Genomic DNA, 13861 nt, shown 5'->3' with positions numbered 1-13861 from the left:
TATGTCCGCGGGCCGCATGCGGCCCGCGTTTGGGTTAGACCACCCTGCGCTAAATCACAACATTAGGCTAGAAAGTTCATATCAATAATCAACTAACAACTTACATTTTTTCTTCTTAGAAGCATAAAACGTCCGATAAGAAACGGTTCACAAGTCACAGCTTCAATTGCACCATAAAACTAGTCTATGGAAATTTTTTGCGAAATTACGATTTTTGCATTGCGTTTGGGTTAGACCACCCTGCTCTACATCACAACATTAGGCTAGAAAGTTCATATCAATAATCAACTAACAACTTACATTTTTCTTAGAAGCATGAAACGTCTGATAAGAAACGGTTCACAAGTCACAGCTTCAATTGCACCATAAAACTAGTCTATGGAAAATTTTTGCGATTATTGCAAAATTACGATTTTTGCAACCTTTAATTCATCTGGAAAAACAGAGCTATTAAGATGAATACTTATTAGTTTAGAAAATAATTATTTTAAAAACATGACTAAATTTTTACTGATTTTAAAGTGGCCTGGATTTTTGACTGGCCTTGTAGGCACGTGCCTACTTTGCCTAATGGTTAATCCGGCACTGCTTTGCGGCGAAGCTCAGCGGGTTGGATGCCAGCAAAAATGGGGAGATTGTCCAATGGTGTGGGACGCGGGCATCCGGTCACTGTTTGCAGGGCGCTGTTTATGGCAGTGTCGATGTTATGGCAGTGAGCACTGCGGTACCAAACCATATGATACACAAAGTGTCAGCCCTCGCACCCCAGCTGGAGCCTGCCAGGCGCTTGATTAGCGCAGCGCGGATGTCAGTTTCTGGCGAAGTGACACCAAATGGTGGCGGTATGTGAGCGATCTGTCCAGTGTCACCCCAAGATACCTTTTTTCGGGGCAGATGGACAGAGGTTTTCCATTGTTCTTAACATGTAGCTCACGACCAACTTCCCGATTGTGTAGGTGGAAAGCTGCTGCCACAGTTTTGGTTTCGCTGAGTTTCAGTTGCCAGTTCTGGAGATATAGATTTTCCCATGACTTTGTGGAGTGGAGAATTGCCAGGTCGTCCGCATAAGCGTATTTTGCGGAGACCGTGGTTGGCAGGTCGTGGGTGTAGACTGTAGATGTTGAAAAGAAGTGGAGCCAGTGGGATGCCATTTTTGAAACGTCTCAGTTGAGTTGCCGGTCCCGGTGGTGAGGGTGAAGCTTCGATTCCTGACAAATTCCATAATCCTATGAACCATATGTCGGTCAGGAGCATGCATGGGTGGCTGAGTTGATATGGAATGACCCCTTTTTTGAGAATCCAAATTGCCAAAGTGTGATCACTGAATCTCAAGTCGCTGCAAAACTCCTAATTTTGCGTTAAAAAAATGAAAAACCTTTCCCAATTACTAGTGTTGGCAGACGCTTTTTGGATTTACAACACAAGCACAATCTAGTTCATTATTTGAATGGTAACAATAGCACAAAAATAACTCAAAATCACACAAAATGTACAAAAAGACTATATTTATTAACTGATATTCAAACTACCGTATTTACCCGTGTATAAAGTCGCATTCGTGTATAAGTCGCACCGCAAAATTTGGCTCAAATATTGGTACAAAATTTTTTTTAGCAAATTTTATTGAAAAACAACAATCAAAATTTTAAAAGCCTTCAAACTCACATGCGAGATGTTCGCGTTAAAATTCACATGCATGCTGTGCAGTGAGCATGTTAATGCGATGCTCGCAATCCTCGCTTGCAAAATATAAACGCTTAATAGCAGCGCTAACGCGCAATCTGTAGCATTCGTTTGTCAGAAGTTCAGAACCTTGTGGATAAGTCGCACCCCAACCTTTTTGGGCAAGATTTGGTGCAAAGTTTAGCGACTTATACACGGATAAATACGGTATTAACTTAGCGATCAAATTTTAAGCTGCATGTTGTTGGCATATGTATAAAGGTCGCCATGGTTACATATAAGCTAATTTCTTTGAATAAACAGATGCCGCTGTGAGAATTTAAGTAACTTTCATCTCCCTACAGATAATTGTAATTTTATTGACAGTAGATTTATCATGAAGTGCTGTTTGACAGCTGTTTTTTTCACTGAGACTTTTTAGTCACTTGTCCAGAATTTCCGAAAAAAACTCTTTCCACTATGCAATATAATTTGTCTTTAAAACAACGTTTTACTATTTCAGTCATTCTGTATAAATTTTGTCATTGCTTTGAAGAGTACCGGTAATGCATTAATAACTACATTGAATTCAATTATAAAAAAAATGTATATATATACTTAGTTTGGCAATATGTCCTTATTTTTGTTTTGAAGCTGGAGTAACTGGTGTAAAGCCTGACACCTCCAGACCAGAGCCAGACGTTTTTAATAGTGGCTCCTCACTCCTCAGACCTGTTACCGAAAATGGTCAGCAATGTCCATTACAACAAATTATATTCTGGTAATCATTTTCTAGGTTATTGTCAACAAAGATCAGTCAATTATCAAAATGCAAGAACGTCACCAACTAGAGATGGCTAGAGTGTGTGAACATGTTGGTTTTGCTTACTCTAATGAAGATGTTACTACGTTGGCTTCCAAACACTTAGCTGACTCTGAGGTATGACCAATGATTTTTGTTATATGTGCAACAATAATTTATATCAGCCTAAAAATGTACCTGTCGTAACCGATAACCATGTGTCTTTGATAATCTTTTGGGTCATTCCATGCCGAATGAGCAAATGGGTTACACCACTTGTCGTAGATTTTATTGAAATATGCAGAATGCAAAAATTGAAATTTTTTAAATATTAGTGGAGTTATGGTCATTAGAAAAATCGCCATTTTTACCTGTTCCACTTCAGTGATTTTGCCCAATTTCTAATCATATTTCTAATTAGTTAGGGCAATATATGACATTTTGTACCCTTACCCCAAAAAAATTGCAACAAAAGGTTTTTCAACTGATTTGATTAGTATTGGGTGTCAGTATTGACATATTCAAAATCTTAAGCAATCCAACCTCTGGAAAGTGGTTATTTTCAAGATGGCTTCCAAGATGGCGCCAAACCATTAAAATAACAGTAAATTGACCATAACGCAGTCATCATATGACCAAATCATGTAGTTTTGGTGTCTATATCTAGGTTTTTATACCCTGTGAAGTCAATGAGACCATTCTCAGAATTGTTGAATTATCTGATAGCCTATGAATTCAATGGCAATCCAAGATGGCCGCCCAACCATTAAAATAACAGTAAATTGACCATAACTCGGTCATCATATGACCAATTGACTAATAAAACTTTTCTGTTTTTAGTGAACCACCCAGCAAACTGTCCACTTGAAGCGGTTGACTGTCTCTTATCTTTAGTCTCGTTCTGTTGCTCAACACAACAAACAGTGTACCAGCCTCATTTTTGTAATCAAATATCGATTTCGCTTTTAAAGCATCTTCAGTTTGATATTGTCAAGAGCAAAATAATAATAAAAAATTCTTCAAAGGTTAAAAGTTTAGATATTATGACGCAACAAAGCATGTTGCGCCACCATGGAAACAATGAAACAAATTATATGATCTATTACTACGTAATTACTAAAGAAAACGTAACAAGTAAAATTAAATAGCATGAAAACCAAAAGAGTCTACAAGTTTTATCAAATGAAGTAAAAGATAACGAATAAGTTTCTACACTGTCGATTCGATATTCAAGAAATTGACAAAATTAATGGATGTTCTAAAACAATTACGCAGGCAAATAACAATAAAACAATTAACTAATCAATGAATTCAAAAGTAATGGCTGTCAATGCATAGTGACATTATTGAGATTTAGCTAAAAAAAATTTTTTAACCAGAGCAATTGCATGAAGTGCACAGCAAACAAATGTGCTATAGTAGGCCTACAAGTGTTTTTCATTTAAATTTAGGCAAAAACATTTTTTGAACATTTATTTTGGCATCTAACAATTGATACCACAATTCTTCTTTGTGGTCAAGTTTGATTGGGTTTGGTTCTTCTACAAACGTGACTTCAAAGCAGTCTGATAATTGAAGATTTCCCAGTGAAGCATCAGTATGTATTTTTTGGTAATGTTGTAACAATGCCGTTCTGTCGGTTTTGTCGGAGGAGTTGCCGCAGTTACCCGAATTCCAAATGGAGCGATGTTTGTTCCAACGTGCAGAAAATGAATTTTTTGTTTGTCCAACATACTGCTCTTTGCAAATTTTGCAGGTAGCTACGTAAATTCCAAAGTTCTTACATGTCAAATTCTGTTTAAGACGAAAAAGTTTTCCTGATTGCGATGTAAGACTGTGTGTGTCACTGACCATACAAGAAAAGTTTTTTCTACCGCCACACAATGCACAATTTCCGCACCTTTTTGAAGATCCAATGTTTTTAATTTTTTTATTTGAAAAAGCCAAATCCTTGTAAGTCGTGACATAAGATGCAATAGTTGGTGGTCTTTTGAAGACAATACTGGCTGAAGATTTTAATTTCTTTTCTTTGTCTGAAAGCGTTAAAATGTTCGTAAAAGAGGAAGCCCAAATGATTCTTTTTTTGTCTGCGTTGGTTTTCTTCTCCGGTGCAAGTCTAGATTTCCAAGTTTTTGCCAAGTCAATAATGCTTTTGGTCATTTTTTTATTAAAGCCAGAGGCTATGCATTTATTGTACAAGCGAGTTAAACTCTTCAAGTAATATGGTTCAGTTTCATTTAATCGACGCATTCGAATGCATTCTCCATACACAATTGATCTGAACACACTCTGTGGATGATGTGAATTTCCATGAAGAAATTTTGCGTCCACAGCTGTTGGTTTCACAAAATCAGAAGTGAAAAACCCCATGTTGTTTTGGCTTGAAATGATGTGAAACACGTCAAGAAACTCAACTCCTTTTCCTTCATCTTCGGTGGAAATATTTCTAAATTTTAGTTTTAGATCCCAAGATGCAAATGCTTCGGTCAAGTGCAATTGTATGTTTTCTGTGCTTTGGGACCCAAATGATAGCCACATGATGTCATCGATGAATCTTTTGAATAGTTCCGTTTTCTGTAATACATGCGATATGCTTCGAACAACATAATGCATGGAAATGTTGGCAATTGATACGGAGTTGTTGTCACCGGTTACCAAACCTTGTTTTTGTTTATAAAATTTGTCCTGGTATTGAATAATTACATTGTCCAAGCAAAGCATGACTAAATTAATAAACAAAGTTTGTGTTGTTTTGCTCTATGTTGTTTGTTGATTCAAAGCAAATGCCATTGCTGTTTGTACTAGTCGACGGTTCAGGTTAGGGTAGAGTCCTTCTACATCAGCTGCTACGAGGTGCAGTTTGTCATCATTGTTGTTGAGAAATGTTTTTGAACTTGACTTCCAATTGATGAGTTTTGTAATGTAATCCTTGCTGTCCCTGCAGTATTCATCAATTTCTGTCTTACAGAAGTTAACACTAATTGGTTGGAGCATATGTTCGAGGAAAGCAGTAATTCTGGAAGTGGTGATGTTGCCGGCAGATTGTAATAATCTGGTCGGAATTTCAGAGATTGTTGTTGTTTTTAAGACTTCTTCGTTTAGTTTGTGAGTTTTAAACAAAGGGTATGCATAAGCTGCGGAGTTATTGCAAAAGTATTTAGCTGTAGGTCCAGATTTTCTATGGTATCCTGATGGCGAATGTTGAATCCCTACGGTATGCAATAAAAGTTTGTCATCCAAAATACCTGCTGCATGTAATTTCTTCATCAAATTTTCACCATCTTCTCTAACTTCATTCATATGCTTATTGATGTTGCTTTTATTCAACGTTTTTATCTCGTGAAATTTCTGTAGCTCCTTTTCCATTATTTGGTCATAATCCGAATAGTTAACGATGATTGTTTTTCCGTCTTTGTCTGCACGACAAATGACAATTTCTCTGTCTCTGACTAAAGTTTTACGGTGGCATAGGGCATTTCTTTGTGACTGCGTTAAATTATTTTTAGTGAAATAGTTTTTTTGAATTTGTTTTTCTGCATTACGTAGTTTAGACGTGACCATTTCAGTGTAGGTGGTGGTTTCTTCGTCCAAAACTTCTCGGTTGGGTCTAGATGTTTTAGGAATTTTTAGTTTGTCTGGTAGTCCGTTTTTAAAGCTTTCGTCATCATCGTTATCAGATTTAAAAACATTTTCCCACTCAATTCTACGGATGTGTTGTTGCATGTTGTACCATTCTGATTGTTTGATTGTTTCATTCCATTTAGGTGTTGGCGCAAATTTCAAACCATAAGTTAATACTATCTTTTCATCCTCAGTAAGTGCATAGTTGGATTTATTTAGAATTATAGCGTCTGCGTCTCTAACGTTGTTCTGTTTCTTTCTTTGGATTTTTCTTTCGCGATATCGAGATGTGCTTTTTTTGTTTTTACGATAATGGTAGTTGCTTTGACATTGCATATTTATCCGGGCTTGTTCTTGTTTATTCCTAAGCCAGTTAAATTTTTTAATAAAGTTATTTTTCTGTGCTGTTCTGTATTTCTGTAGACTTCTTTTCTCATTGACATTGATTTTCGGCCAAGTGACTTTTAAGAAATTGTTAATCTTAGCTTGCGAATCTTTAATCTGAAGTTTGAGAGTTCTTTTTTGTTGGAGTAAAAGTAAATCAAAGTCTATGCCGAACTTATTCAGAGATGGGAGCAGTACATTACATTTTATGCACCTTTGAAGAAATTTTACCTTTTCCTGCAGCTTGACGTTCTTGATGGAATAGCTTTCAATTTGCATGACTGAGGGTTCTACAGTTGATTATCAAATTGACTAATAAAACTTTTCTGTTTTTAGTGAACCCCCCAGCAAACTGTCCACTTGAAGCGGTTGACTGTCTCTTATCTTTAGTCTCGTCCTGTTGCTCAACACAACAAACAGTGTACCAGCCTCATTTTTGTAATCAAATATCGATTTCGCTTTTAAAGCATCTTCAGTTTGATATTGTCAAGAGCAAAATAATAATAAAAAATTCTTCAAAGGTTAAAAGTTTAGATATTATGACGCAACAAAGCATGTTGCGCCACCATGGAAACAATGAAACAAATTATATGATCTATTACTACGTAATTACTAAAGAAGAAAACGTAACAAGTAAAATTAAATAGCATGAAAACCAAAAGAATAAAGTAAACAATATCACACCAAATCAGAAGAATCGGTTTATTTAAATACAGAGCTTTCGCCACACAAGTGTGGCTTCATCAGTATAAACTTATTCAAATAGAATAAGATTCTATTTGAATAAGTTTATACTGATGAAGCCACACTTGTGTGGCGAAAGCTCTGTATTTAAATAAACCGATTCTTCTGATTTGGTGTGATATTGTTTACTTTATTTAAAATGTTTTGTCACACCGTGCATCCCAGTGGATCATCAGTTGAATTATAGGAAAATTTGATGAAAAGTTTAGGAACGAAGCTTTGTTTTGGATTTTTAAAACCAAAAGAGTCTACAAGTTTTATCAAATGAAGTAAAAGATAACTAATAAGTTTCTACACTGTCGATTCGATATTCAAGAAATTGACAAAATTAATGGATGTTCTAAAACAATTACGCAGGCAAATAACAATAAAACAATTAACTAATCAATGAATTCAAAAGTAATGGCTGTCAATGCATAGTGACATTATTGAGATTTAGCTAAAAAAAATTTTTTTAACCAGAGCAATTGCATGAAGTGCACAGCAAACAAATGTGCTATCGTAGGCCTACAAGTGTTTTTCATTTAAATTTAGGCAAAAACATTTTTTGAACATTTGTTTTGGCATGTAACAATTGATACCACAATTCTTCTTTGTGGTCAAGTTTGATTGGGTTTGGTTCTTCTACAAACGTGACTTCAAAGCAGTCTGATAATTGAAGATTTCCCAGTGAAGCATCAGTATGTATTTTTTGGTAATGTTGTAACAATGCCGTTCTGTCGGTTTTGTCGGAGGAGTTGCCGCAGTTACCCGAATTCCAAATGGAGCGATGTTTGTTCCAACGTGCAGAAAATGAATTTTTTGTTTGTCCAACATACTGCTCTTTGCAAATTTTGCTTCATGTTTTGCTTCATTTTGCTTCACGCTTCAAATTTTTCTTCATGGAAATTCACATCATCCACAGAGTGTGTTCAGATCAATTGTGTATGGAGAATGCATTCGAATGCGTCGATTAAATGAAACTGAACCATATTACTTGAAGAGTTTAACTCGCTTGTACAATAAATGCATAGCCTCTGGCTTTAATAAAAAAATGACCAAAAGCATTATTGACTTGGCAAAAACTTGGAAATCTAGACTTGCACCGGAGAAGAAAACCAACGCAGACAAAAAAAGAATCATTTGGTCTTCCTCTTTTACGAACATTTTAACGCTTTCAGACAAAGAAAAGAAATTAAAATCTTCAGCCAGTATTGTCTTCAAAAGACCACCAACTATTGCATCTTATGTCACGACTTACAAGGATTTGGCTTTTTCAAATAAAAAAATTAAAAACATTGGATCTTCAAAAAGGTGCGGAAATTGTGCATTGTGTGGCGGTAGAAAAAACTTTTCTTGTATGGTCAGTGACACACACAGTCTTACATCGCAATCAGGAAAACTTTTTCATCTTAAACAGAATTTGACATGTAAGAACTTTGGAATTTACGTAGCTACCTGCAAAATTTGCAAAGAGCAGTATGTTGGACAAACAAAAAATTCATTTTCTGCACGTTGGAACAAACATCGCTCCATTTGGAATTCGGGTAACTGCGGCAACTCCTCCGACAAAACCGACAGAACGGCATTGTTACAACATTACCAAAAAATACATACTGATGCTTCACTGGGAAATCTTCAATTATCAGACTGCTTTGAAGTCACGTTTGTAGAAGAACCAAACCCAATCAAACTTGACCACAAAGAAGAATTGTGGTATCAATTGTTAGATGCCAAAATAAATGTTCAAAAAATGTTTTTGCCTAAATTTAAATGAAAAACACTTGTAGGCCTACTATAGCACATTTGTTTGCTGTGCACTTCATGCAATTGCTCTGGTTAAAAAAATTTTTTTTAGCTAAATCTCAATAATGTCACTATGCATTGACAGCCATTACTTTTGAATTCATTGATTAGTTAATTGTTTTATTGTTATTTGCCTGCGTAATTGTTTTAGAACATCCATTAATTTTGTCAATTTCTTGAATATCGAATCGACAGTGTAGAAACTTATTCGTTATCTTTTACTTCATTTGATAAAACTTGTAGACTCTTTTGGTTTTCATGCTATTTAATTTTACTTGTTACGTTTTCTTCTTTAGTAATTACGTAGTAATAGATCATATAATTTGTTTCATTGTTTCCATGGTGGCGCAACATGCTTTGTTGCGTCATAATATCTAAACTTTTAACCTTTGAAGAATTTTTTATTATTATTTTGCTCTTGACAATATCAAACTGAAGATGCTTTAAAAGCGAAATCGATATTTGATTACAAAAATGAGGCTGGTACACTGTTTGTTGTGTTGAGCAACAGGACGAGATCATATGACCAAGTCATGTAGTTTTGGTGTCTATGTCTAGGTTTTTATACCCTGTGAACTGTGAAGTCAATGAGACCATTCTTAGAATTGTATGTTTGTTTATTTTAAATTTTCATTAAAAGCTGAATTGACTCAATACTTATTTTTGGTTGTATGATAGAGGACACCATAGGTGATAATTTAAGCCGCTTCAAGTTGTCAGGTTATGCACCAATTTTTTTAAATTTCACTCTAAAAAAAAACTTTCCGACTAGCCCCACTCTCCCCTACTAATGTAAAGCAATTTTTATTTGTTTTATATGATACATAATGTTTAATTTCAGAGGTTGCTTGCTCATTGGAATAACGAGTATACTGATATGACCAGCAAGCAGAGGATGCAATTCCATCAAATGTTGGTTGATCTACACAGAGAGATGGAAGCTAATGACAACAAGATTGACGGCAGTGGTCAAGCTTAGTATGTTTTTTTTGTGCTTTGTTATTAAATTAAACACTTGTAAAAATTGATTTGCTGTGAAACTTCATCAACCTCATCTTTCATATATCATAGCTTGAGAATAAAGTGGCGTGGCCACATGGGTCACTCTTTGCAGTTTCTACAAAGCAACAAAAAATAAAATAAATGTTGTGCAGACGAATTCGGTCATCAATCAATCACTTGTTGTTTGTGTTTCTAGAGATATCATGATATTGATAATACACTGAGTGGTTACAAGAGTAGGTGCTCACTGCCTACCTACAATCCCTCCTCGGTCTGCCTCAATCATACTGGCAATTGTTTCTTGTTGTTTTTTGATTTATTGAGTTAGCGAGTTGGGATAAAAACCTGATTTTGTATAAACTTATAATGGCTTTAACAACGATAACTTAAATCCGAAATCCGTGGTACACATTGGCATTTCTCTAGCTTGGTATTTCGATAATGAAAAGAAACTCAACACAAAAGCAAAATTGTGACCAGAAACAACGGCTCCAGGCACGCAGCAAAAAGCAACAATCAGTTGTGAAATCTCTTGCAGCCAGGCAAGCCACATCACGCAGAACACAAAAAACAACGCAAATTCAATGTCAACAAATTTTCATCACAATTTCAATTCTAAACAAGTTTTCATCACAATTTCAATTCTAATCAAGTTTTCATCACAATTTCAATTCTAAACAAGAGGGCAATTGACCCGCCGGAACATTGCGGCCCCTAATTATTGCACATAATTACAAACAAAAGTTGAAGTAGAAGGGTCGATTCCCGAAATGCAATACACAGAAAGTACGTACATCAAAGCTACACAGAAACGGTGACTATTCTTTTATAGCAGTGCAAGGCACTGGGATACCCTGGCCACAATGGCCTGGCGAATACTTACACGATTAACGATTAATATCTACGTTAGTTTCCTGAGACACACACAGTAGCAAACAAATCAAAGGCACTACACAGTAACTAACTAGCTACTTATGATGACGCAAATCACTGAGATCGCTGGCGAATACTTACGCGATTAGTATTTACATCATTTTCATGAAACACACAATAGCAAACAAATTAAATGCATTACACAGCAACTAACTAGCTACTTATAATGAGGCCGATCACTGAGAGCGCTGTAGAGCATACGTTACTAGGACATGTTGTTGAGTTACGCATATTGGGGCCCTGCGGATGACACATAGAGATGCGCAGGTTAAAAACAGATTTGCGCGGTACATATCTACAATACACTACAAATTTAAATGAAAGGCAAGGGTGGTACAGATGTCTCCACGACACCCGCTAACAACAGACCAGGGCGGGGCCGGGTCCAGAACGCAGTCAAGCACCCCCCACAGGAGCAACGCACGATATATCCCTTAGGACCAGATCCACTTTGACCTCACCCGATGCCTCGTCCACCACTGAGACTGCCACCCTGACGCACCGGACAATCGGTTTTCCTTTCCTAATTTGGGGAATGATCTCATGGACTCTCCCCAGACGGTACCTCCCTCTCTTACCTCCCTACTGATGAAAATGGGCTCAAGAAGGGGTTAAGGAGTGCGGCTGGGGTGATAACAGTAGAATCCTTAGGGTCATCACAGACAGGGACTAAAGGTCTTTCGTTGACTATTCTTGTGGCACTACTCGTAAATGTAAGAAGTTCAACAAAGTGAAGAAAGGGTTTTGTTGGCTCTTTCTTTGTTTCCACAAAGATAAGAGTTAAACTGACTGGTAAAGCGGTGGTCGAATAAATTTGTGGCAGAATACGGTGCGATACTGATGAGCCCAGCCTCATGGGCGAAACACGTGTCTATCGCTGTCAATTCTTGCTACAAATCGGCTGCCGAGAAACAAGTTCAACAAAGTTGGGTTTCCGTGATGAGTTCCCAATAACGTGGGAAAAGGCAATTTTGAATTGCTTGACCATTACTTCCCAGGCCCCTCCCTGGGCCGGGGCATACGGAGGAATGAACTCCCAGTTAATTCCCTTTTTTCGCAAAGAAGTTTGAATTTCAGAAGACTCCAGAATTTCTGGTAGTCTTTTAGATGCCGCTTGAAATGTGGTCCCGTTATCTGAGTACATGTTACGTATAGATCCACGCAAGTCTACAAATCTGGTAAATGCTAAAACAAATTCACTGTAAGATAGTGACGTCACAAGTTCCACATGGATTGCTCTACTCGCAAGGCAGGTAAATAACAAACCCCATGCTTTCTTTTGGCTTCTTCCCTCCACAAACGTCATTGGACCAAAATAATCTACGCCACTGTTGAAGAATGGTTTGTTATAGGCCGTGGTTCGTGGTAATGGTAAATCCGACATAAGCTGCCTGATAGGCTTTGCTTTCTCTAAGGCACATGGAGCGCAGTCATGCAAATAATGTTTCACCGAGGAATTACCATTTGCAATCCAAAAACGTTGACGAGTAGATAACAGTGTCTGTTGCACACCACAGTGATAGCTATCACAATGGGCGTCAAGGACAACTAGCCGTGTCAATGCGTGCATCGAAGGCAAAATAAGAGGATGCTTCGCATCGACCGTTATTTCGGGAGACTTACTCAAACGACCTTCAATACGAAGTCTCCCTCATGTGTCCACACAAGGACGATACTTTTTTAGCGAGCGCAACTCCTTCAGACACTGTTTATCAGCGCCAGCTTCGCTCAAAGCAAGACGTTTTGTTACCACATCGATCGACTCTGGCAGACCGTCACAACTTAACAAATCTCTATACACCACTTTCTGTACGTAGGAAACAACCCTATTTAAAGCGTCCTCTAGATAAGATGCATTTAACTTTGGTTTTACATACCCATGTTTCTTGCATTTGGATACAATGAACTCCGTGAAAGCTACAAGATAGGCGGCTCTCTTTTTCAACACGTACAAAGTAGGTGCGGTTTCGATCATCTTGCTAATGGAGCCAGTTGCATTTTCTCTTACCGTCATCTCCGGCGACAGTTCCATTTTACGAATAGCAGCATCTGCTCCATTCACCGTTGGGACCTCGCCTTCGTGCATGAGAAAAGATGGACCGCTCAACCACATCTCTCTGGAACCTGTTTTGGTGATGGCGTTCGGTCTGGTTCCAACGTCTGCAGAGTTGAGATGTGTCGGACAGTAATGCCATTCGCTCACCTCTGACAAGAGTAAAATACGATTTAACCTACGAGTAACAAACTTGCATAATCGTAAATCAGGGTTTCTGATCCACTGAAAGACAGTATTCGAGTCACACCAGAAATGTTTTCTAAGATCAGGCAAGTGTAGTGCGTTAGCTGCCTGGTTTAACAGCTCCGTAGTATTAAGCACGGCTACAAGCTCCTTTCTGGCAATCGGCCATGCACTTTGATGCTTGAGGACAACCCTACTTTTGTCACAAACGAAGGATACACAAGGGACTCTCTTACACAGCCTACGTATATACACCACGGAAGCAAAGGAGTGATTGGAAGCATCACTGAATCCATGTAACTGATATACGATATCATCTGCGCAACACGGCTCAGTGTTTACAAAATACCATCTAGGTATAGAAAATTCTTTCAGCAAATCTAAAGAATGAAGCCACGACTTCCATTCTTTTACGTAGTCGGGTGGCACTTCGGTGTCCCAATCAAGACCTTCAATAGTTAAACGCTGCAGAATTAACCTAGCTTTTAGGAAGAATGGCGCGCCGAACCCTAGTGAATCGAAATTTTGGCCAAGTTGGCTTAACATTGAGCGACGTGTGTACTTCTCCAAAGGTCGAAGAGAGCACTTAATGAATATTGAATCTGACTCAGTTTGCCACACGCAACCTAGAGTTTTTGCTACTGGTAAGTCTGTATCGTCTTTTTCCAGGTCGACATCGCGAAAGGAAG

General features: G+C 37.6%; 1 protein-coding gene across 1 annotated transcript in view; it reads left to right on the top strand.

Moving 5' to 3' along the window:
• Window positions 1-13861, top strand: part of LOC145785359 (FERRY endosomal RAB5 effector complex subunit 3-like) — a 116903-nt gene that overhangs the window by 34962 nt on the left and 68080 nt on the right. The window contains exons 4-5 of the mRNA XM_082597014.1: window positions 2459-2602; window positions 9840-9976. Of these exons, the coding sequence (XP_082453140.1) occupies window positions 2459-2602; window positions 9840-9976 (281 nt within the window). The remainder of the gene's footprint in view (window positions 1-2458; window positions 2603-9839; window positions 9977-13861) is intronic.

The sequence above is a fragment of the Aplidium turbinatum genome, chromosome 16, assembly GCF_918807975.1.
Source record: "Aplidium turbinatum chromosome 16, kaAplTurb1.1, whole genome shotgun sequence".
Taxonomy (NCBI): domain Eukaryota; kingdom Metazoa; phylum Chordata; class Ascidiacea; order Aplousobranchia; family Polyclinidae; genus Aplidium; species Aplidium turbinatum.
The sequence above is the reverse complement of the archived record's forward strand: the minus strand, read 5'-3'. Positions and strand labels throughout refer to the sequence as shown.